The sequence below is a fragment of the Aythya fuligula genome, chromosome Z, assembly GCF_009819795.1.
Source record: "Aythya fuligula isolate bAytFul2 chromosome Z, bAytFul2.pri, whole genome shotgun sequence".
Classification (NCBI taxonomy): Eukaryota; Metazoa; Chordata; class Aves; order Anseriformes; family Anatidae; genus Aythya; species Aythya fuligula.
Genome location: NC_045593.1, coordinates 53,035,665 through 53,061,629, shown reverse-complemented (window position 1 = coordinate 53,061,629; position 25,965 = coordinate 53,035,665). Strand labels below are relative to the sequence as shown.

Below are 25,965 nucleotides of genomic sequence, written 5' to 3'. Positions count from 1 at the left end.
CCCGGGGCCATGCGAGTGGCGGCGCGGCCCCGGCCCCGGCCCCGGTCCCGGCCCCGGCCCCGGTCCCGATGCAGAAGATCAACAAGAACGCGGTGCTGGCGCTGCTGAGCCTCAGCAGCCTGCTGTTCCTCCTCTTCCAGCTCGCCTACTACAGGTCCTACCTGGCGCACAAGGTAACGCCCTCCCCGCGGGGCTGCCCCCTGCCTGTGGGCGAGCGCAGCGTGCCGGCAACCCCGCGCCCTCCCCTTGTTTTTACAGAAAAAACGGACTTCTATATATATATATATATATTTTTTTTTTTTTTGGGGGGGGGGGCACGCTTAATAAATTGGGGCAGCCCTGGTGCTGGGTGGCGAGCAGCCTCTGCCTTCTGCCCGAGTTGCGGTTGCAGCAAGGCTCCTGGGCGATCAGATCCCTCCCTGCTTTCTGCAGGCAGAAAGAATTAGGGACCCGAGACTTGGTCAGGCAGTCCCTGCATGTCTGTCAATCCCTAAGGCTTATGTTGTCCTCCTAAATACACCGAGCCCGAGCACTAGGCTGTGACTTCACGCTCAGCGCTGTAGTTAGGTGATTGGGTTCAGTACAGTAGCTAGGTTAGCCACAACCACGACCATACAGTGCTAACTGGATAAAGGCCCTTGGAAGTCCTGCGAAGAAATCATAAGAAGCTGTTCAGCTGAAATTTACTTTTTTTTTTTTTTTTTCTTCCCCTCTTCTTATTTGTTTTTGCTAGAACGGAGCAGCTTTTTCAAAAGTCAGAGGAAGCCAATCAGGCCAGGACAGCACTAGATGGGTACGTACATCGTCGGCTCACCTGGTTCTTCTGCAAGTCTCAGAGAAATCGTACAAAACTGCAAACTCAGTGCCCAGTTCTCTTGGCCCTTCACTGGAGCTATTTAGCGTTAAGGACTAAACCATACTCCCTTCACTGAGTGAAAGTTGTGAAGTGTTTCGAAACTGAAGTTCAAGGTGAACACTGAGACAGTTGAGCTGGTGTTACAGCTCTTGCTGTACAGTCCTTAGAAGTGTTGTTTACATTTTTAAGAACCAAATGTTGTTCTTTCTGATATTGAAGTTTTGATCTAGGCTTTTGTATTCTTTCAGACTGAGTATTGAAAAGATTGGCTTTTGGACTTCCACCTTGCTTGATTGTATCATGGCAAAAGAACAAGCTGCAGGTCTCATGTCACAGAAAACTTCTATGCTTGCTGCACTTGCTTACCCTGCTGCTAAGTGTTTCAGGTTACCTGGTTATCCTGGGCTGTAAAGCTCTTTGCAAGCAGGAAAACCTCACATTTCAGCATTCACTAGTTGCCTTATTCCAGCATTCAGCAACAGCGTTACAAGTGCCATTACATACTCGAAACAGAATATTTTTGTTATCTCTTACATAAGGCTTACAGGATTCAGTGCAACCAAAACTTCATCTTGGCCTCATGAAATCAAAAGTTCTGATGTGGTTTTATACTGAGTTTGGAACCACTTTTACAGAAGTCTTCTGTTAACAGATCTCCCCCTGCAAGAATAGCCCAGGTGGTTGGGGAGTACAGAGTGCTGGGAGCTGGGTGCCCTTTGCTTTGGATGCAATATGATAATGTTGCTAGTTAGCAAAACAGCCATTTAAATGCCTTGTTTCTGCTGAGCCGGAGGAAAGGAACTCTAGTTAAGAGCTGTACTTGGGAATGCTCCAAACCAGCTGCTCTGTGGACTGCTTGCTGGTGCCAGGAACGTCTCACTGTTCTTGGAGGTGGCTTCCTTTTTGGAACTACCTATGTGGTGTTAGGTGACATAGCCACAGTGAGCTTCCAGTCTGCCACTCTTTGGGCAGAGCTCTCATTAGCTTTAACGTGGTATTACAGGATTATTAGTAAGAAAGCAGAATGGTCCATGTGTTTTCTTTAGAGTCTTCCTTTGGAGTCCAAAGTACTCTATGTGAATGAGTTCTGCTTGATATCATGACCATCCCCTTCTACTGATTATTTAAATTACAGTTAGAAGCACCTGTTCCCCTGGAGAACTGACAAGAAAAAAGTAGATCTGCACCGATTTGCTTCTTGTTTATCTGCTTGTTCTAACTACAGAAATAATGCTAGCACATCACTTACCTTTCAGGTCCATGTAGCTGAAATCACTGAGAGGGTGGCCTTGCATCTGCTTGTAAAGCACATGCAGTGCTGCTGTCTAGATTCTGTTTGTTGATCAGCATTCTGTCTTCACTCATATTTTTGCACCTCTCTGAAGCCAAAGCCCTGTACAAGAACTAGGAGTTGGCATACAGATTCTGGTTGAACAGGAGGAGCTTGACTGGAAGAAGGTTAGAGCTTGAGTTAGAAGACCAGGGTCAGCTTGCTACGCTAGTAGCTTGGACAGACAGACACTGTTTTCCCTTATCATGCCTCATCTAGAAACCTGGTGACATAAAGCCTGACAGTGGTGTTCTAACCATTTTTTTTTTCCTGATCAGAACTCTACTTTCAGTCATTAAATGTAACTGTTGCTGTTAAATAGCTCAGCTACGTTTTCAATAATAGGGCAGCTGTGATTGCTGTAAATCTTCCATATGCTATGGATATTTAAATGTAATTGATCAAAATTCTCCTCTGAGTCAAGTTCATAAATGCTCACCATGCACAAGACCCTGGTGGTACAGCCTTTACCTCCTTTTGCAGCGTTGCCATGGTTGAGTGCCCTGCATAGCCAAAGACTGGATAAATCTTCAGTGCTCACTTCCTAACTTCTCACTGAGTCACACTTTGTACACAAGTTTTAATTGAATCTGAAAGATCTTTCCTATTGTCTTAGAGACATGGAAAGCCTGAAGCAGACTGTTACCTTCCAAAAGAGGAAGTTTCCATTTCCACATTTTTTTTTTTATAGAAATAAAGCACACACTCAAAAATGTATTGGGAGATATGGTAGATAAGATTTCTATCTGAAAATTGGTCAAGAGTTTTAATGTATTAACTTCTGTACACTAAAACGTGATATTTCTAACTTCTAATTTTCTCCTCTATTGCAGCATGTGGTTAGGAAGTTTCTATCCTTAATATCCAGTCACAATATTCCAGTGTATTTGATTGATCCTTTAATTCTGGGACTTGTTGATAAAGACATTGAACAGATCAGAAGTTCTTCTGATGGCCCTAGTCCAGAATGCAAGTACTTCTGTGTTCCAAGAGACTTCACTACGTTTGCACTACTGGACAAAACGTGGAAGCATGAGGTAAGTGTGTTTTCTTCTTCAGTTCATATTGCATATTCTAATGCATTTAACTATTGTAGGATTTTGTGACATAGTGTTTACATGTTTGTATTAAGGACTCTGAATTCATTGTGTGGAAATCCTATAAGGCTATTGGTAAAATAAACTGTTTTTTGAAGTAAAAGGTATTCAGGCATTAGCCTGTGTGGCTTTAGAAACACATGAGTTATTGAGAGTAGCAACCCTGCCTCTTTGTCAGGGAAGTCAGAGAAGTGGTTTGAAGATGGATATATTAAGAGTCCTTTCAAACAACTGAAAGTTTTTTAGAAACTGTCTGCAATATTCATAAGCACTTTTTATAACATGCCACCCCCAAAAAGGAAAAAGAGTTTGTTCTTGTATGTTCTTGTAAAATGGAATATGTAAGGCTGTGATGTGGGTACAGACGTAATCAGTCTCGAATTTGAGGATCTGTCAAGAAGAAAATTCAGGTACTGATGTGACAAGGCTGGGAAGATTATTATAATGTGCTGGCTTACATTTCTTTTAGTACATCCCAGTACTTGCACCATTTTATTTTGTCACTTAGTGTAGTGGCACCTCTGCTCTTTAGTAGTTTAAGATTTTTAAATGGATGTATTAAAAAGAGAGGCATAGTAAGTGATGAAGGACAAAATGGAATCCAAGACTTTTATCAGCCAAGTGTCATCTGGAAATACATATTAGATTAATTTATACAGACTGGAGATGCCAATAATAAACAGCCTTTTTCTTTTCCCTTCCTCATTTGCATCCCTGTTCCCATCCCCATCAAGAAACATTAAAGTGGTCAACAGCTATTTCACTGAAGCAGTCCTACCCAGGTGAAGAGTGGTGGCACCCTGTATTTGATCAGGCCGTTATTTTACCCACAGCAGTTAAGGAATTAAAGGGACTGAGAACAAGGTTGTGTTGCAGAACACTAATACAATTTCACTTCTACATTCCTATGTTGCATGTTGTTTGTGTCTATAGCATTCAGAGAGATGTGTGTTTTATATACATATATAAAACACTTCAAGGCAGGTAATTGAAAGGGTCTTTAAATGCTGATAGGTTCTTATCAGCCAGAATTTCATCCCTTTTTTTCTGTGAAAATAGGAAAGCCTATTACCTGGTGTGGCGTTAGTTGTTTGGTGAGATTTAGACAAATATTTGTATGCATTGTAAAATAAGATCTTCTAGTAATCATTTTTGGATTAGTGGTATCATTATTCAAGGCCTTGGGAACACCAAGTTCAGCACAAGCATACCTTTAGAGAACAATCTGAAAGTGCAGAGAAGTCTGCTCTCGGAAGGAACAAACTTAGACCAAGCATGAAACTTGAGTTTGGATTCAAAGGTGTAAAATGTGAGCTACAAAGAACAGGTATTGTGGCAGAGAGTGTTTTAGTCTGCAAGGGAATTTATTCCTCTTTTTTAGAGGAATTTGCTGTGTAGCCAGGTCAAAGCAAGCAGAAAGCGAAATGAAAGAAGTTCTGACTAAGGTTGAATGTAGCAGATATTTTTTTTAGAACAGAATATCCCAATACATAAAGAATGCAGTCCTCATGGCTTTGAGATCTTCAGCAAAGGCGCAGAGTAGCCTTTACTTACTCTGGTATTAAGTGTGAAGATCTGAGTCATTGGTTTACCATTCATATATTAAGAATTCTGAAATTTGTTAATAGCAGTCTTCATGTGAATGGTTTTCTTAGAATATTGAAAATAGCTTTTAATTATGGTAAAGATTTTGGATTATTCTTCATATTATACAGGTAAGAGTTTCTGCAAAGCATTATTTTGTTGATGCTACAAAAAGCACAACATGCTGAGAAAAGAATTGCAGCAATTAGATTGTTTTATCGATCATTTGATGAACAAAATTTAAGAAAAGGAAATACAGTGTTTGGAATTAGTTATGGTTCTTGATCTTTAAGGTTTTATAAGTAATTGGTGCTTAAATCTGATTAGAAAATAAAAATTGGGAATAATGTCAGCTAATAATAAGCGTTTAGCATTCAATTTTGGTTTCTTTTCCCTTTAGCTTCTCTCTTTCTGTTTGTCTTTCTCTCTTATTTTTAGGTGGGACTTTTTAGAACTGCTGAGAAAATGGGGTTCCAATGGCTAAAAGTCCTAAACAAGGACCCCCGCTTGGATGGTATGGATGACCTGTCTGGGACTGAAATTCCTTTGCACTACATTTTTAAGCTGGCGTCTCATGCCATTCACCTGGTGGTCTTCTACGAGAGGAGCGGTAATTACCTCTGGCATGGCCCCCTGAGGCTCAAGCAGCATATGGACAGAAAGTTTGTGCCTTTCCGGAAACTCCACTTCGGTCGCTACCCTGGAGCATATGAAAAGTGAGTTCACAACAGAGGTAATTTTCAAATTACATTTAATTTTCAAATGTACTGAACAACAAACTAAACAGATTTAGTACAAGTCACGAGTCAATAATGGAACCACTGATCTGAAAAGCTAAGTGTGGACTTACTGGGATAGAATTTCTTTTTAGACAAAATTTGGACGGGTTTGAGGGAAATATTAAAACTTTTGTTGCTCTGTGATCATTATCAGTTTTGGGTATATTTGGACAAAGGAGTCACCGGCAGTAATATGTAATAAGTTTTTAACCAGAGCTAGAGGACAAAATGACTTATAGTTTGTAAAAGAGTTGGATGGGGTAACTTTTCATCTTTCTTTCCATGCAGGCCTGAACTCTTGCTTGTTTCCATTGACGACTTAAAAATTCAAATTCCAAAAAATCCGTCCAGTTTTCTAGAGGAGATGACACACTCTAGATTTCTTGAATGTAGGTACAGAGAAGCTCGGGCTTTCTTTCAGGTTAGTGGTAATCAGGTGGTGTCCCTGAGATGTAACGTACATTTTCACTGATTTGCCAAAGCCTACATAAACAGTTCCATTTAAGTAAGACACAATTTATCATTCACTTACATAAAGCTAAGTGCAGACTCTGAGACTCAACAGAATTTAGTAAAAGGTAATAAAAATAAAACTTAACTGAAAAATCATAGTCTTTCTTTTTGATTTGTTGAGTACATTTTTTTTTACCATTTTCCAGAACTAAGAAAGGATGAGGTAACCAACATGTCTGTAATTCTCTTACATTCTTTTTGTTAAACAGATTTCATGAGATCTTGTGTATCTTTGTAGACAAAAATTTTACTTAAGGCATTTCTCAGAGTTCTGAATAATATTTACTTTCATATTCATTTGAACCATACATTTTTCTCGTTGCTTTTTTGACAATGTAAGCCAATGTTTTCATCATTGTTTAGAGCATTATCTTTAGAACACTGACACCTCATTTAGGAGACAATGAAAAACTTCCTGCTGGAGTAGGGGTAGTGTGTCATCCTGGCTTGACAAGGACTGAGATACAGTTCCAGAAGTACCACAGTTAAGGCAGTGGAGTCAGAGTCAGGTCACTCAATTTGAGTAATCTCCAATTTTGCAGAAAGGGAAAAAAGAGGATGCTGAAAGTTCCGTTCTTGAGACATTTAAGATCTCAGAGAAGGGACTTCTCCTTTGGTCTCTGTGCATGACATCTGTCCTTGTTCAGTTTAGTAGGCTGTAGCTCCCCATACGTATGTATAGCAGGAAGGTTTACAGAAGGGTACCCATGTGTTGTCACTTCCCTTGTAAAAAGGACAGAAACTGAACATGCCCCTCTTCCACTCTGAAGTCCTGAGGCAGTAGTTGCTCCAGGTATAGAAAATGCAGTTCATGACAGTGGTCAGTCCATTGTTCATACGTCTGATTTGTGAACATTCATCCCGACTGCCATGCTGTTCTTGGCTTTGCATTACAGAAGATGCTACCACAGTTGCAGTTGGAAGATAGACATTACTTTCTTTCTCTTTGTGTTTAGTGTTTCATGTCAGAAGTTGTCAATATGCAGCAGGAACACTTGGTGGCGCCAAATAAACTTGTAACATGCCCCAAGTAAATCTAATTCTGTCCTTGCTTTCCCCCAAACTGTGGGTATTGACTTCGGTGTGAGCAGAGCTAAGATTCATGCATATTGTTGCCAACACTGTCTAATATATATAGTCATTTTCTATTTTACCCTGACCTTACATTCTGCTAGGTTGGAAAAAATGAATATTGACATTTCAGAGTTGAAATTTAACTTGTCATTCTAGTGCATGTTCTCAAACTGGACTCTGTGTGTGAGAACAGATAATGCCCAGATATTGCTTAAATAAACTTTTAAAGGTCATTTTTTCTTAGGACACCAGAAAATGAAGGGACAAGTTTGATCTCACAGTAGCTTACCTTTGCCTTCTAGCTGTATCCTGATGATGCCTCTGTTGATGCCGTGGAATTTAGAAAAAGAGCAAAATCCTTGCTCCATCTGGCTGCCCTGACACTGAATAACCTGGGAGTAAAGTTCTGGTTGAGCAGTGGAACTTGCCTAGGTAAAACTGTTCTAATTCGTCTGAAATTCGAAACACTGTATCCTCTGTTGCTTTTGCAACTTTTTCATGGTTGTCAACTGAGGTTAGCAGCTAAATGTGCTGGGCTGGAGGGTGGTATCTGTGAAGTGTGAGGCAGGTGTTCCACATTAGCTTTATTAAAATAAGGTCTTTTTGCTCCTGACCAAATGATTTTTCTTTAAAGGCCTGGGCCTTGGAGATGCTGGGCATATTTCAAGTGAAGTGTTAAGTGTTGTTAGCAGTTAAATGTATGGTGTTGATCACTGCTTGGAAAGTAATCAGCAGTTCCCTAAGTCATGTGGCTTACAATTTATTGTCTTCCTGGATGGAAAATACAATGATGGGCACATTCTTCTGATGTCCTTGTAGACTCATCTGATTTTCTTCCCATGAAGTTTAGCATTTGTCACTGACCTTTTATGTATAGTTGATCCTTTCATTATTGAAATAGGTTGTGAAAACTCACATGTGCACAATTAGCTTACATTTATTTTTTTCCTAGGGAATATTGTTTTCTAGATTTTAAAAAGTGGCACAGACAAAAGAATGTTCCACTTACTGTCTTACTGCAGTAATGTTTTAGAGATGAGTAATATCTCAGACACTAATTAAAATAATAATTTAAAAACACAGCTGCAGCCCTGTAACTGTTCATTTCTGATTAGATTTGGACACAGATAAAGTGTATGTTTTCCCTTTAAGACATCTTAATTAGAAAACCAGAGATATTTTCTCTTTTAAACAGTTAATACTTTCTCTCTCATTCCTGGCTTTCTGGAGGAAGGAGCTGGCCCTAAGTGCTTTAGTGTAAATTTTCTCCAGTGTGATTCCTTTGGTGCAAGAGAAAAGAAAAAGTCTTGTTTATGGTCTCATTCAAGGATTTCAGGCTGATGACCTTTAGACTGGTCATTTTTATATTGATTTTGGTTTTTTTTGATATATTTCTTACATTTCTGAACTAACTAATTCATTTTTTCCTTTTTTCCTCTCCTCAGGCTGGTATAGACAGTGCAATGTCATTCCTTACAGCAAAGACGTGGATCTGGGGATCTTTATAAGGGACTACAAAGCAGATATCATTCCAGCCTTTCAGAAGGCAGGATTACCACTGAAGCACAAATTTGGCAAGGTACATAGATAATGAATAGTTTGCTTCATCTGTCTTTCTGTAGGTTTGAGTACCACAGTTCATTTAGATAGAAGTGGGTATCTGAAGTCTTCTCATGCAGACTTTTACTCAGAAATATTTTACCTAAGCATATAATCTCATTGATTCCTGTGTATTCTCTTGAACAGTGTATGAGAAAAGCCCTTTTGTATTAGCTTCAGACTTGTTTGGAGAGCCTGAGTTTCACTTCAGAAGCAATTTTTATTAAGTTTTAGAGGAGTCTAATCTGCATCAGTGCTGCTAGAGGAACTTAAGAATCAAGGTTGGACGTGGTGCTTAGGGACATGGTTTAGAGGGTGACATTGGTGGTGGGGTGACAGTTGGACCAGGTGATCCTGAAGGTCTTTTCCAACCTTAATAATTCTATGATTCTAAGGTAGAATTTAATCTTTGATGCTGGGCGGGCCCAATCAACCCCAATCAGGGGCAGATTGGTGATAGCTCTGAGATGTGCATCCTTCTATGCAGAGATAGCAGAAAGCGAAAGATCGCTTGACACTGGGCTTGTCCATTACTAATTTATTTTTTCCAAAGTATAAGCTGCAGAGAGGAATCAGAATGAAGATAGAATGGAGAAACAGAAGTACAGGAATTCATATCAGAGGTTCAGCCACAGTTGAAGTTACCATTACTGGTGCTAGTGAGTGTTTTATCATAGCAGAAGGTATTACGATAGGTGTTAAATAAAGACACTTACTGGTCATGTGTTTATTCACTAATATTATTCCTCTCTTTTATGTGAGAGTCTTTTAACAAATTGCGCTCTCAGATATTAGCAGTTCCTGCTTGAATTGTGGTAGGCTGTTGTACGAGCTGTGTGAGGAAAAGTGGGAATCTAAAGAAAGCCATTTTCTGTTCACAGTGCAAAGCAAATGCATCTGTAAATGTTGATCTGTTGTTGTCTTCAGAATGACTGTTGTTGTTCAGAATGACTTAGAGTTGATCCCAGCATAAATGGCTCTGTGCTGGAGTTGTGGCAGAAGCCAAGGAGATGGTGCTGGAGCTTTGGGGCTAGAGGGAGAAAAGAGAAGGCAATCCCACTGACGTGCAGAAAACTTGTAGTTTTCTCAAGGCACCAAAAATAAAGAAATTGTTGAGTTAGTGTATTTTCTACAGTTAGGATGGTAGTTACTGCATTGTTAATGAAGACAAATTTGTTCTCTTAAACATACGTAGCTTTGTGTTTTTATGAGCATATATATTGTGTGTTTTTGTCTTCTAGGTGGAGGACAGTTTGGAACTCTCTTTCCAGGGAGAAGATGATGTGAAGCTTGATATTTTTTTCTTCTATGAAGAGGATGACCACATATGGAACGGAGGAACTCAGGCAAAATCGGGCAAGAAATTTAAGTATGAACTGGATTTGTACCTCTAATAGGAAAGAAATTGAACAAGTTAGGGCTTAGTGTTAGCATTTTGTATTGTGTGCTGTTGTCTGGCAAAGTCTGTGCTCTTTGTCACAGTTATCAGAGGAGAATCAGTGGAGATTTTGCACTTTGAGACTAGAAAAGTGGAAAGATAACAATACTATGCCTTACTAGAGAGGTGCTCGGCTTGTCAAATGTCAGCTCTCTTGTGAAATCTAAAGCAGCGCTGTCATGTTGTGTATCAGGCAGATGCTATCTGGAGTGTGACAAGCTCTAAGTTAAAGCAAGAGCTAAAATGAGAAAGAAGTCTCTAAAACTGCTTGTTGTACAAACTTATTTTGTAGTGAAAAACAAATCCTTAGGCATCTGCCTTGGTGAGTGTTATGCCAGAAAGTCTGAACTGTCCTAGCAAAGTAAACCCCATCGTTTTGGATGTTGTTGTAATGATCTGGAATACTTCGTTGACTGTAGTGTTGTGACAGCAGTGCAGACAACTACTGCAGACCTTGTTCATATTTTGAAAATGCAATTTTAAATAGGATCCTGCATTTCTTGTTTTGTTCTTTTAGGTATTAAATCAACAAATGTATACAACATCATTTTAGTCTGCTTAGCAAGCTGAATGTAGGGTTTGATAATTAGTTTTTTTTTTGCATCACCCACCTTAACCCAGAGACACTTGCAGACTAGTTGAAAGCCTTGTTGGCCTATATGGGATATCATTATCTTCCATATTTTGCCTGAACGGCATTTGCTTTCAGTTAGCTAACAAGAACATAGTGAACACTGTCACCCAGACAGTGATAGTGTGTGACTCCTTGCCTTAGTTACCTTTGTTCTGAAATGATAAACAAAGATTGGGGAAGATTTTTGACGACCTGAGTCAAAAGGTGCACTTATAAATAGACTAATGGAAGAGTTACTGGAATATTCCCACATAGGAGATGTGGTACGTTGCAGAGTGGTTTTCCTAGAATACAGCAACAGTTTCATGGTTCTCCAGAGCAGGTTTAATATTTGTTTTTCTGGTCAAGATTATGGAGGATTTTCTGTAATATATTTTTGAGGAGTCAAGCTGACCAGTAAGTTCCTTTTCTTTTCTCTGTGCTTGTGGTGTGTCTAAACTGAAATACTTGTTTCCATGCCAGCAGGGCTGATATTCAAAACTGCGTTTTAGTGTCAGACTTTGGGACCCTCAGTTTTGCTCAGTCTTCAAGCCCTTTCAAAATTCTAAGGGAAGTTAAAGTGAGGATATCAGGCAAAAGAGAAGTGATTGTTTGGTAGTGTTGAATCCTAAATCCACGTCAGTAGCTCTGAAAAAATCTCACCTGCTGATACCATATAAAATGGTGTCAGAAGAGAAATCGGTTGCTACTAGATCATCACAGATAAAGGATGGAGGCTGCTTTCCATGATATTTATGTTGTTAACAAATGAAGAGTAAAATAAATATTTTTCTTTAAAGCTAAATATTTATACAGGCATTTTCTATACATCTTGCTAAAAAAAATACGAAAAATTGAAGTATTTCTCATTTAGTCATGAAAATATTTTTCATGAGTCATTTTGTTCCGTTTCCTTCACAAGCTGCTTTCAAAACCATATGAGTCTCTCTGTGTGGTTTGCATCTTCATGTGTACAAATACTTCCACAACAATGCAGACATTAGCAGACTCATACATACTCTGTAATTTTGTCTAGAAGTAACAACAGTTGAAATTTCTTTTTAGTTTCCAAATTTGTGCTGGACAATTTCGTTCTTCAGCAGAGAATACGTATTTACAAAAACTGACCCTGTGAATCAGATCTATATTGTATGCTTTAATCCTTAAAATAAATTAATTTGTAGTTTCTTAACATCAAGGCCTTTGTGTAATGATAAAATCTTTTCAGTGCTTTTATGTCCAAAGATTGATGAGACCGAAAATGGAAGAAAAAAGTGAGCAGTGTGCGTGCATAAGAGTATGTAGCCCTATCTGAGCCACTTGGAATGGGTGGACAGTGAGCAAGGATTCCAGTGGTGGGAAGCATCTCTGAAAGTTAAATGTTTCATCAATGAATGTAAACATCTGATTTTACTTAAGTAATCATTTCGGTGAAGTTTCGAACTGACTTAACTTTACAGATTAGATAGTTTATTTAAATTATCTGTTCATTCTCCTTAAAATTGGTTATTCAGAGTTCGCTCCTTGGAGGATATATTATTTCAGTGGTTTGCTGATAGCTTTTGCTTATGCACACCCAGTGCAATTCTGTTTAAGTGTATGATTTCCTGGGTTAACATGAGCTACTTGGTGAGTGTAGACCCACTAATAATGTTAATTTACGTTATTTTCCTTTTAGTAGATGGCTTTTTTTTTTTCTTTTTGCTTTACTTTAGAGCTAATCAGCAATCTCTGGATATGAATCCCAAAGTGCTTGATTGCTATTTTTTTTAACCTCCATTTAATACATAAAAGCAAGGTTTTATTTTCTGAAATTGTTTGTTCAGCTCTTAGAAATAAAGTTGTGTTTATACTTAGAGGAACTTGCTGGATTTTTAATTCATGCAAATGCACAAATCTTTCAACTCTCTTCTGTCTTCAGAAGTGCTAAGTGCTTGTGATTCCTTTTAGCCTGTGAGAAGGAGCTTTTAGATCACTTTTTTCTGTTAGAGATTTAACTTCAGAATTGATCCTCCCTCTGCAGGAATAGTGTATAGGCTTTGGTTTAACGTGCAGACAGTGATGCTGGGCTCTGTTAGGATATCATTCTGATCAGACTGAAGTTTACCTGTGAATTTCCACTGGTGTCAGTATACTTCTAGGAAGGGCTCCCGTTTTCTACAGAAACGAACAGGTACAAATAGAATACTATTTGACAGAATGCTAGTGACAGGGACCAAGTAATTTCGTGTTGGCAGAATAGCATGGAAATAAACAGCGACAGAATTGGAAATGCTCTTCTCCTTAAATATATGACACTTACTAACCAGCTATTGTTGGTAACACTGCTGTCCAGTAATTAAATAATGCTTCAGAGATAGGAAGCTCTGAAATAAGAAACAAAAACAAAAATTATAAATGTAGCTTGACTTCTCACTGTAGTTGCTTGCTTTCTCTGTGGACTTACTGATGTGTCTTTCAGTCTTCTACTAGTGACCATCTTCTTTTGTGGTGCAGGTATCTCTTTCCAAAGTTTACTCTGTGCTGGACTGAATTCGTAGAACTCAAGGTACACGTTCCCTGTGAAACCCTTCAGTATGTTGAAGCCAACTACGGGCCAGACTGGAAGGTTCCCGTCAAGATGTGGGACTGGAAGAGCTCACCGTCCAACGTGCAGTACAACGGTGTCTGGCCTGTCGATGAGTGGGACGATGTCATTCAGATCTACTAATCGATCACCTCCCTGGTATCCTTGAAACTGCCACTTTGTAATTTCCTGTCTCCCAAGAGCATCAAGATCCGTTCCTTTTATAACTTCTCATCAGTTCCCCAAGGAGACGTTTTCCATTTTTTGCTTAACAGATTTTTTCACATTCATCATGCATTCTGATAGTTAAAGGTTAAAGGCAGAATGTGGGAACTGAAGAGAAGGGAAACTGAAAGTAAAGATGTACAAAATGATGTAAACATATGGGCAGTTGATCATTTAAGTAAAAACTGTAGGCAAGTTGCTTGGACTTTCCTAGGGATCATCAAAACTGTTCATTTCTCAAGCTCAAGAGAAGGAGAGGATGGAAGAATCCTGGAGAAGTTCTTTTTTTGTTGTTGTTGTTTTTTGTTTGATTGTTTTGTTTTGTTTTTCTGAGATGCTTCTGTGAATTTACAACTTTTAAACACCCTATTTATGAGTACCTTGAATGCATTTTATCTGAGAGTCGTGTATCCCTCTGATGTGTAATAGGTTGCTCTTGGAGTGGAATGTTTCAGTTCAGAACCTGTGTGACCCACCTGCTTCACATTTGTGGGATAATGGTCTAATATTAAATGAGTGGGTGGAGGAATTGAAAGCCCTGTCTGCATCAGAGCTTATTCAGTAAGAGTTGAACTAACCACTGCATGCAATAACAAGAAATGTAACAACAGGGAATGTTACCTGCTTTTGTTCTCTCTTTTTTGTGAACATGAGGGTGTATGCTGCAGGGAGGTGCTTGCCTTGAAAAAATGTATTACCTGGTTTTGATATCCCAATCAGTGTTCTCTGTTCAGGAACTGAGCGGATTTTAGAGGATCATAGCTATCCCTGCTTTCTTACAATTAGATGGAAATGAGGGTCTTGATGCTTTTCTGTTTAGCATGGGCTCACAGAACTGAGATCCCTGTGAATCACAGCTCTTTTCCCTAAGTGTAAGCAGAAGTGTGTACAAACACCAACTGCTCCGTCAAATTTGCAATAGCATGATTGCAAGGGAAGTGTTAGCATAACATTAGGCTTTGGATGGGAAGGGAGTGGAAGCCTGACAACTCTCTCCTCTTGTTTCTGGTTGTCTTTTGGGTCAATGGAATAAGCTCTCTTGCTCAGTATTTTGGAGCAGAGTAATAGCTTTTATGTGAAATTATGTGTCCAAGTTTGTTCCAGCCCTGCTGTGCAGGGAAGGCGAGACCATTAGAGTTACCAGTGAGTTATGACTGATGTGTGGTACAGACTGGGGAATACTTTGAACTAGTGTCAAGGTACTGAATATTTCTCCTGTTTTCTTGCAACTAATCTGCATCCACTCTTTCCTTGCTAACATAGAAGGGCTGTCCACGAGTTGCAGCTGTGCCACATTCTTACTGGGGAGGTTGAGTGTGTGGTTTGCATTCTGCTGATGTGCAGTTTTCAGCCATGCGGCTGTTTTATGGCTGTATTATTCCAGGTGCACTCGGGGTCTTCCCTGCTGTCCCCATCCTGGAGTGTGCTGCATCCATTTCCCTGCCAGTCCTCTGTGTTCCAGAGTTCTCCTGCTACTGAGACAATGGAGTGAATTATTCAGCTTCTGGCAAAACCTGTCGTGCTGGCTTGAAGTGGTGCTGTAACTTTGCCTAATTAAGAAGGAGATACGAAATCCTGCTGTTGCCACTAACTTGCAAACATAAACATGGCATCATGAGGGATAATTTCTCAGGTAGATTTTTTTTGTATTTCTTTCCTTAAAATGGAAAAGGCCAATGTCCTCATGATTCTAGTGCTCGGAGCTCTGTTGTCATCAACTTCTTTGTTTAATAGTGTACAGTAAACCTGCAAGTTTTACAAATGTGATAGATCTTTAAAAAATGAAAGGAAAGATGCTATCAGAAAATTACAGTCCTGTCAAATTTTTGACTTTGTATTTGTACATGGAAAGAATTTGTAATGGAAAAAATGCATGTTCCTGAGAGAGAGGATGTCTTAAATATTTGATTATAACTGTGTATAAGTTATTCGAGTTAAAATATTTTCTCTTCAGAAGATACAAAGGAATATTTAACACTGATTAAAGGAACGAGGGTCTAGTTTGCTACTCAGGATGTGGTCTCATGCTTTGTTTTGTCATCTTGGGCAGCGTTTAACACATTCATTGTAGTTACTACAAAATAATGCAGAGGCAGAAGTTTTGAACTGTTTCTTACACTGCTTATTGGACATCAATCTTGAGCTTTTATTTTTTAATAAATTTGATGAGATGCCAGCTATGCCGAGTTCTAATATGATTTACCGTGTGCTAGTAATGGTGTTTTATCATGACATTTTTATGCCACTTGCATTGGAGTTTCTTCATTGTTGAAGCTGTTTTACAGAGGAGCACTTTATACTTTCATTATCATTCATCTAGTCTTGCAGCTCCTATTACAAAGCTGTTTTTCAAAACACTGATGTATTTAAAATACATCATATTCTGCTTTGAAGTTCCCTTTCCAGTACCCCCTTCATCCAATAGATTTTTGCTTAAAAAAGAATGCAAAATTGCATAAAATTGAGTCTTCATGTTTAGCAGAACCTTGTGGCTTATTAGCAATATGTGTGGGCATTATTTTGTCTGTTGAAAACGTTTTGGTTTATTTGCCTTGCTTGTTAGCAGAAAGAAATATGAACTTCCTCTGATGTCAGAAAGAGAAGCTGGAAAATCAGGAGGAAAACAAGTCAGCAGACCGCAAGTAGAAAATTGAACTGAGAAGGATAGCACGCACCTGTTCCGCAGCATTTGTTGGTTCTCATTAAACCAGAACACATTTTTGGCCTCATACGATTCCAAGATGATATACCAGATTGCATCCATAACTGAGCGCATGATGAAGCAGAGAAATACGAAGTTATGTTGCTGTTCTCAGTCCAGTAATATGTGTGGCTCTGCCGATGATTCTCAGCATCAGCAGAGCTACTCTGCTAGTGCATTGGCTGGTGCTGGAGTCAGATTCACCAGTGCTGAGCATAAGTGTGGCATATGACGGTCGAGGTGACACACACTGCTTCCTCAAAGACTGTCAAACTGACCTGCAGAGTCCCCAGGTTTGTGCATACCACTATTTGCATTTTTATTGACTTCAAAATACAGGTAATCAAAATCCATAACAAAGACTTAAGCAGGTGTCCATCTGTAGAAGAAAGGATCCTGCAATTACACAGACACATTGTACTTTTGCCTGTCTCCTAACGTACTTCATATAGTGATTTGTCTGCAGGTTTCCTGCTTCTAGAACTGTGTCTCAGGAGTGGTGTAAATATTATTGAACTGGTTCTGTTGGAAGGTTCTGTTAGGCTGACACCATTCCCCAAAGAAACATGCAGATTTAGGCATTTGTTTCCCGTTAGCTTCTCCTGAATTGCCTAATCCTAAATACATTCTTAATTGTAGACCTGCTCTGCCTTCCAAAATTACCATCTTCAGTTTAAAAATGATGCAGACAGGAGGTCAACTTGTGTATTTTCTTATATGCATGTATTTAAGGTCTAAATATGCAAAGCACCTCCATCTTCATGTAGCAAACAAAGCATGTTACATATGCTTACTTGTTAAAGATAGCAAAGCCTATTCAGGAAAGCTGTGGAGTAACTGCAAGTTGGAAGAAATTGGGTTGCTTGAAGAAAAGGAGCCGTAAGGATCTCTAGCACATCTTCAAAATTCACAAAAGGGGGTTACAAAAAAAAGAGGGGATGTATGTGCTCTCTCCATAACTGCCAAAAAATAAAAATAAATTTGAGGAACACAGAATGAGGTTGTTTGTATAGAATACTGGAGTACGTTACACATGGAAATGGGTGAAGCCTTTGGCTTTGGTGGTCTCTAAGAACACGTCAGACATGTCTGACAAGGCTGACAGTACTTAAGGATTAATTGTAGTTAATCCTCTCATCCAGTTGGAGTGAGCTTCTGTTTTCAATTATTCTGTTGCAGTTTTCAGTAATTTTCTGCTTTTACAAAATTACAATTGAAACAATCGTTTGTCTGTAACCTTAAGGAAGTGTTATGTCTAGAATCAGACTCTGGAGCTGAGCACCCACTGGGAATGATAGTGAAGGCAATGTCCATACCACTGTGGAAACAATGGAAACAATAGGAAGGTGCACCACCTTGAGCACTTGAAAACCAGGTCATTTAGTACAGCAGTGCAAGATAGCTCCTCCAGAGGATGTCTGAGCCAGACCAAGGCTGCTGAACAATCCTGTTATTCCTGCACAGAACAGGCAATGCTCTGCCACGCAGGGCAAATAAACATCTGAGGGCGATGCTGACGCTTTTGATCTGTCCGGAAGGAACATTCTGATATGTCTGTGTATGTTTCAGCTTACTCTTCTTTTGAAGTCAGAAGCGGAAGGTAGACAAAACTGTGTGATGATACAGGTATGAGAGAGTCACGAAAATATGCCCCAGGTCTTTGTCTGCTGTCCAAATGAAAAAGAATTCACTGATTTTGTTATGCCCTTTGCCTTGAAACAGTCTGGGATATGCTGGCCCCTGGTATTAAAAACAAACAGTTTGTATCCTCTGCTGCTTTAGAATTCTCTCCCTTTGTCATATGTCTAGAAGTCTGTCAGCTCAAGAGAAAAACAGTCTCTGCTTTTCACTGTCACTTGGAATTGCTTATTTTGCACAGATGAATGAGACGCTGAAAGGGTGACATCAGAACAGTAACACAGATACCTTCCTTCATACCAGCCAGACTTGCACCAACTTGGTTCTGTCCTTTATTGTTCATTTGCAGAATTCTACCAGTTGACATAGCAGATCAAGCAATTCTGGTGCAGCAGCCTCACTGTTCAGGCTTATTTTCTTTATGGTCATGTAACTGTATCGCACTAGGTATCGCACAATAAAATGCAGGAACTGCAGGTCTGCATACAAACACATAGAAATTGCTATGTAGCACTTGCACAAAAGGTTTAGATCCTCAGCATTGGTAAATAGGCACCAGCAGCTGATTTTCATCACTTGATGGTTTTGCCTAACAGCATTAGTTAGGTTAATAGTGAGCTCTCTGTTGAGGCTCAGTTTTATACATAAATGTCCTTATTGATTTAGCCTGCAACAGAGTACACGACTTATGAGCTAAATGAGCGTTATCAAATCCAGGTCACTGCTGTAATTAAGGGCTGTGGGCAAAAGCTCTCTTTAAAAAAATGAAAAAAATGAAGAGTCAATTAAAGTTTTGTTCTGAAAGGAGGGAAATGAACACTTGTGGTAATGCAAGCTTTCCTGAAATAAATCTTTCCTCCAGCTTAAAACAAGAGCCATAGTAATTTCTGGATAAAATATTTGTGCCTGGTGCGCTGTAGATCATGCTGCATGCTCATAATGTCCCCCTTTTGGCCCTAAAATTTCTGAATACCTTCCTTTATCATCAGCTTGAATGTTAGTAGGTACAATGCAAAGGAAACGTTTGGGATTCTAGAGCAACTTGGCCAGCGTACGAGCTACTATTTTCAGAGTTTTTTTTCTTCTTCTGTCTATGGAGCAGAAATCTTTTATTTGACATTTCAAAACGAAATCTTTACAATTCTGAACGGGAAGCTGGCTAGGATAAGCAGCAAGCAGTCTTGCAAAATTACTCTCATTACTGTGGTTGTGTTTTGAATCATTAGAAAGCAGCCGCTGCATCATTTAAAATACAAACCTGGGTGAATGATTTAGGAACGTGCTGCAGATGGCACTTCCCAAGTTGCAGCAGTTTGTGGAGACACCGCAGATAATCTGTGTGATTGACATGCCTGCCCAAGGCACTGCTACTGAGGCGATGGGTGAAGCCCTGTATTTGAGCACCACATAAAGCAAAAGGCCTGCAAAATTTTGAGCAGGATTATACAGATGTGTATTGGAAATGGGCTGAAATCCTGAGAGCAGAGATTGCTTGCATGGGAGCAGAACTTCTCTTACATGATGGTGTAGCTCTGTCAGTCAAAATACCCTGCAAGCCACAGCTTTTTGGAAGACTTTTACATCCAAAGGCTTTGCTGGTGTTTATTCTGAGGGTGGTGAGGCCATAGCACAGTTTGCCCAGAGGAGCTGTGTATGTCCCATCCCTGGAGGTGCTCAAGGCCAGCCTGGATGGGGCTTTAGGCAACCTGGACTGGTGGGAGGTGTCCCTGCCCATGGAAGGGGGGTGGAACTGGGTGGGCTTCAAGATGCCTTTTGACTCAAACCCGTCTATGATTCTACAAGTCTCCATTTCCTACCTCCGTGCCTTTACCATGATGTGGAGTTGCTGAGGGCCTGAAGGAGAGAGTGGGTCTCCTCACCAAATGACTGTGATATCCTCACTGGACCCTGGACCCAGCCTCCATCCCCCCTTGCCTCACCATCCTTCCTGGAAGGAAATTTTGTGGCAGGAACTGAGGGGGGCTGTGAACTTGGGCATGAGAATGCTGTTTGTGACATACATTCGGTTTCACATGAGCTCTCCGTGGCTGGAACCTGTCTGAACAGAGCATCTCTGAGAACTCTGGTCGTGACAGGTTGGACATCTCTTGTTCTTCGTGCTGCCAGGGACCTCAGTCCTTGGGTGAGCCCCGTTGCCTGCACGTCCCCGTGGTGTTCTGTGTCCCAGGTGCCGTCACTGCAAGCTCTCCAGAATGATGCCTCGTGCAATGGGGGGATTAACAAAGCATTACTACAAAGCCAACTCTTGGAAAACTTGGTAAAGCATTTTATTTTTTAAATGAGCCTTCTTAATAACAAAACCTTGCTACAAGCACTGTGTCTTTCAGGCACCTGCAGGTTCAGTGCCTGTAGTTAGCACAAAGTCCTGCTGGCTGCTGGCCTGCTGTAATTCTACCTCACCATTATTTCTTAATGGTGAGCCTGGTTGGAAAATTGGATTATACAGAGTCGGTAATCTAGAAACCAGGAAAAATAAGGTGAGAGTGCTTTTATTTTTTCAATAAAATGATTTTATTCAAGCATTTATTATGCATACAGACCAAACATGGGTACTTAGGCTACATTTTGGCTTCCCTGTATTTCCCACTGCTAAGGCAGGTGACGTTGGCACCACTCAGGGCAGTAATGTGCCTGGCACAGTGCCATACTGTGCACAGATATTCAGGCTAGCTCTGAAACAGGAAGAAATTTGAAGTTGTAGTTAATAACAAGCTGAATGCATGGTAACACAGCATGCATAGTGACTAGAGGAAGTAAATTGGGATGTATAAAGAGTGTTAGTGTCTGCAGGAAGAGTTAAATAAAACTTTTGTTATTACGCTCAGTATTTTACCCGGAGTATAGAGACTAGTGCTTGCTGTCACGTGCTAAGGAAGAGGTGGAACAGTTGGAGAGTGCTGAGAGGAAAATGGTTGAACACAGAAAACGATCTCCAGGGAAAAGTCGAAAGAAATGGGGTTGTTTAGGCTGAGAAGTCTGTGGTAGTCTGAAGCTACTGTCCACCTGGCTAATAATGCAAGAAGTATGGAGACTAACTTTAGGAAGTTCAGACTGAACCACAGGGAAAGTTCCCAAAATTTTGTGGCGAGGGCAGTAGTATGGGCGAGGACATAGCAGCATTTCTGTAACTAAAGGCCTTCAAGAGCATGGTTGGTTGGTAAATGTCTTGCAGAAATGATGTGAATGCGAGTCCTCTTGCTTTTACTTGGAGGATGATATCTGATGGAGTTTAGCATATTACTTTCTTATTTATTTGTTTTCTTTTGATTTTTTTTTTTTATTATTTTATTTTATGGTGGAATCTAAACAATATTCGATCACTTCTATTCAGCCTGTTGAGAGACCCAGTGGAACATCTTTGTCTCGGGAGCTATGGATAGTGTTAGCAGGTGCTAGTCTGTAAAGTTCAGTTTGCTGGTCCCAGGAGTGGTTAATAGTGCTCATTTCATGAAGTTCAGGTTTGCCAGGCAACACTGGGGTAAAAGGGTACAGATATAGGGATGTATCCCTAAGCAGAAGCAGAATCACAGAGTGGCTGAGGTTGGAAGGGACCTCTGGAGGCCACCTGGACCAATTCTCCCCCCACCTCACCCCCAGCTGGTCAAACAGGAACACCTAAAGCAGGTTGCCCAGGACTCTTCCAGATGGTTTCTGGAGGTCTCCAAGGGGGGTGACTCTTCAGCCTATCTGGGCAACCTGTGCCTGTGCTCCGTCACCCTAACAGTAAAGAATTGCTTACGGATGTCCAGAGGGAGCCCCCAGTTCTTTTCTGCAGAGCTGCTTTCCAGTTGGGTGGTCCCCAGCATGTCCTGGTGCCTGGGGCTGTTCCGTCCCAGGTGCAGGACTTTGTGCTTCTTGTTGAAGTGATCAGCCACTCCTCTGAGTGTTGTGTCATTTGCAAACTTGACATCCCAGCAAGGGCTCTCACATCATAGAGCATGCCCCATGGGTTTTGATTCAAAATCAGATCAGGGAAGTTTTATGATGGACTTGTTGCAATTTAGGTTTGGTCTGGTGCCCTGGAATGCTACCAAGACACGCTGTGAGCAGTCCTGGTGCTTCACTCTCTTTGCTTTTCACCAGCTCAGCCAGTGCTGTTCCTACCACTTCAAAAATAAACCAAGTGGCCCTCCTTGACATAAATAAACTAATTACGGCTCCTTCTACTTAGTCACCTCCAGTCAGAAAAGCCAAAACTCTTGAGTACAGCAGCTTCCCCATAGAGCTACTGTTGAACCCTGTGGCCTCTCATTGTGAATTGACACCAACCCTCATTTATCACCAGCGCTGTCTGGAGCTGTATCTCAGAAGCCCATCGGGGTTGGCAGGAGCATCTTCTGTTGAAAAGTCTGCATGTTTGCTCTCTGGGCAGTTGTAATCATCTCACATTGTCAGCATTCAGGCTTGGTCACCCATTAGTAACAACCTTTCCAGCTGCACTGAAAGAGGGGGACTTCTGAACAAACAGAAAGGGAGAGAAGATTAAATAGGTGACAGCCGGTAAAGACAGGAGCCAAGCCAGAGCTATTTATTTCAAATTATTTTATTTTGGAAAGCCAAGACATCTTTGTGGCAGGCAGGAGGGGCTCAATGGCTGACCAGACATGTGGTGCCTTATTACTGGGGCAAATTCATTTTCTTTATTTATAAACATATGGGTACCTTGCAAACTTATTTTTACACATTCTTTTCCAGCCATATTAATAAAGAAATGTACAGAAACCACGGGGAGTTTTCTGTGCCTGAAAAGAAACTATTAGAAATAAGCAATAGTGCTGCCAAGCACATCTGTAATGACTGCAGTTATGCTGGCATTGCAGGCATTTATCCCAGAGCAGATACGCCTTAGCAGGAAAGGCATAATCTCTGCACACACCTTTAAACACTAACTCACCTTCTGGTCCACAAAGGAGGAGTTAGAGACGTACAGACTGTGCTCCTGTATCTCCCCTACCTGTGAGGGGATCCTGTGGGTTTAAATCTATTATTTTGAAGGATTGGAGCCCCAGCCCAAGGTGTTCTCAGGCATGGCTGTTTTGCTCTGTGAGCCTAACATAGACATGTAGCTTCTCCAGGAACGCAGGAACACCTCCAGTGGGATAACCTGGGGCCCATCTCCAGCACACAGCTCAGGCTGTGCTGTCTGTAGCTGCCTTTGATGACTTCCTTGCACTACTTGAAGCCTCTAGCAACCAGTGGCTGCTTGCTGTCGCGACTTCTCTTGGTTAGCAATGCTGCTGCAGTGCAATAGTCATTTGTTCATAAAAAAAGTACCTGTTTTTTGCTAGTGAGAGCAAACCACTACAGCCACTTAGTAACAAGCAGCTAGCTAATAAAGTCAGACAACCAGTCTTCTGCGTGTTGGCCCACCTCAGACCTGCCTTTCACTGCTGTACAGTAGAGCTGTTCAAACCTACAAGTAATGGCCAACAGTATTTCTTGTGAACAAGCAAGACAAGGAAAGGTCCAAAACACCACGTTGCCTGTTCATTTTCTGACTCATTCGCTGGTGCTCACAGAGAGGTTTGGAGTGCTTAAAAAAAAAGGTGTGAGTGGAACAGAGTTGTCTCCACTTGTAGTGCTAATTAGTGCACTACTCCATGATGTTAACAAGTACTAATAGAGAAATGCTAAGCCCCGTGAGCGTCCCTTCTCTCTTGCTAGGGTCTCTCTGCTAATGACCCCTAACAAAAGTGTGCAGCAGTAATAGCTGGAAACAACACGCTACGTGCATTAAACGACTTCATAACCATGCTGGCTGTAAAAGCACAGAAGAGCTTGTGCTGCTAATCATCTGTATTTTGTGGCTGCCTTTCCCCTGGGACTCGGGAGCATGTGTAGGTTTGGCATGGGTTCACCCTCAGAGGGTGGAAAGGGACCAAGCCCAAACTGCCTGCGTGTGGCCTGGATCCTGCCCGGGCGCTGGGCCCGCAGCTCCCAGCCCGTGTCTGCTCCCCAGCAGGGCCCTCCAGGGCCTGGGACGTTCCTTGCTGGCACTGGTGATGCCAAGGGGAAAAGGGGGAGGCCATGGGGCCCTTCCAATAGCTGTCTGATATGCGCTGAGGCTGGTTTATTGCACCCTCCTCCTTCCTGACCCCATCCTCAGGGGTGCAGAGAGGGAAGGCTGCCGAGGCCTGCCCACCACCCTGGGTCACCAGGCGGACACCAGCACATGGCTCCATCCCCTCCTGCTGCAGCTCTCACAGGGTCCAGCCTGCAGGCTTGGGGCTGTTCTTCCTCTTCCTCCATATCCCTCCCCCAACACCCTCAGCCCGTGCTCCATCCCAGAGAGCTGAGGCACAGCCCAGGGGCTCTGTTTGCAGGGGGGGAAAGCGGGCAGAGGGGTGTGAGTGGAAATGAGTTGTGCTGATAAGCTTTCTGACTGTATTTTGTTTTACCGAGGTTCTTAACAAATAATCTTTCTGCAATGCAAACCTGGCTTATCAGGCTAATGCAGATTGTCTGAAATCCTTATCTCCACGGGCCAGTTAGCTGGAGTGATCCCCTTTTCACAATGAATAGAGAATGAAGAGCTGAACACAAGCCCACCCCTCCCTCCTTCCAATCATTGCCATTTACTGGCAGTGAACCGAGTGGCTCTGATTCACAAACTCATAAATAACGCAGGGGCTTCAGAGCTGAGCTCTCCTGTCTTTCCAAACAGTTGCTCAGCTGTGCAGGGAGGCTGAGCCTGGGGGGGAGGTATGGGGGCAGAGCTGGTGAAGGGGAAGAAGGAGAAGTCACTGGTTTGTTACAGGCTTTGCAGAACGGTCTGTGTTCGAGCAGGCTTTTAACGCTAGAGATAGCGTGGTTGCCTCGCGCGCACAGAAGCGTCCTTTGCTCTAAGCATTGCAGCGAACCCAGGCTCAGACGTTGAGATGAATTTCCTGGGCTTTTTTTTTTTTTTTTTTTTTTTTTTTTTTTTTTTTTTTCTCTGTATCTTTGCTTGGTGTGTGCACATGCATGTGTGGCAGGGGAAGCTGCTGCTATTTGTAGGTTTGAGATTAACAGTGAGAAATGTGCCCACTGCTCAAGAGGAGGATTTTTCTTCATTGTATTCATTGTGTGTATGTGTTTGCTGCTCATCCTGTGGGTCAAGTATGTGTACCTGGGGATCAGATGTCAGCTAAATAGCTCTGCTCCCTTTTCCTATGGTCCTATGATAAAAATAATAGCATGTGTAGGGAAGTGTTATTATTCTGGCTGTGGAGCTCTGGGAACATACACATAAACTCCATTTCTGGGAACCCACGATGGAGCAGGCAGACATAGCTGTTGTCTCTGTGTGCCTGTGATCAGTGACGACATCCTCCCCTCCTGGAACATGATGCAGTGTCTGATGGCTGCACCAGGTTCTAGCCCTTCATGTCCAAAATACACAACAGGCCTGTACTAGAGGAACAAGAACAAGGGAAGAAGGAGCCTGAATGTTATCCACAAGCATGTGTCAGTGTTTTGTCTCTTTCCCTTTTGAATATTTTCCTGCTCAAGAGGCAAGGGTCTTGAGTCAACATTTGCTTCAAGGGGACTTCTCTAAGCTATAGCTGTACAGAGAAATAAGGCTCTGCATGAAACAGGCTTCCCACAGCATGCAGCACTGAGAAGTGCTAGTGGAGTCGCTGTCAGCTCCTCTTGGCATCTGGGCAGATGCCAGTACAAAGGATTAGTTTAGCAACAGAGATGAACTTCCTCAAAGCAAGAGAGCTTTCATACCCCAGGATGCAGTTTATCACCTTGTATTGATGCTAGTTAGCTGCTAAATCCACGAATGTGAATTACACCAAAGCATGGAAATATCTTGGAGATAACTCTACCCTGGAGCATGGCAGTATTGAGACTGTGCAGTATGTTGGGTGCCTTGCACTTCATATGGCATCGCACAGGTAAAATTGCTGCCTGTTTTTGCATGTGAAGCAGGTCAGACCACATCA

The 25,965-nt window shown here is 41.5% G+C and overlaps 1 protein-coding gene across 1 annotated transcript; it reads left to right on the top strand.

Moving 5' to 3' along the window:
- The first annotated feature begins 18 nt into the window (after positions 1–18).
- Positions 19–15,687, top strand: FKTN (fukutin). Its single transcript, XM_032206434.1, has 9 exons — positions 19–173; positions 734–793; positions 3,020–3,223; positions 5,306–5,583; positions 5,935–6,067; positions 7,536–7,665; positions 8,679–8,812; positions 10,074–10,201; positions 13,380–15,687. The coding sequence occupies exons 1-9, from the start codon at positions 69–71 to the stop codon at positions 13,591–13,593; spliced, it is 1,386 nt and encodes a 461-aa protein (XP_032062325.1). The 5' UTR covers positions 19–68; the 3' UTR covers positions 13,594–15,687.
- The last annotated feature ends 10,278 nt before the right edge of the window (positions 15,688–25,965 follow it).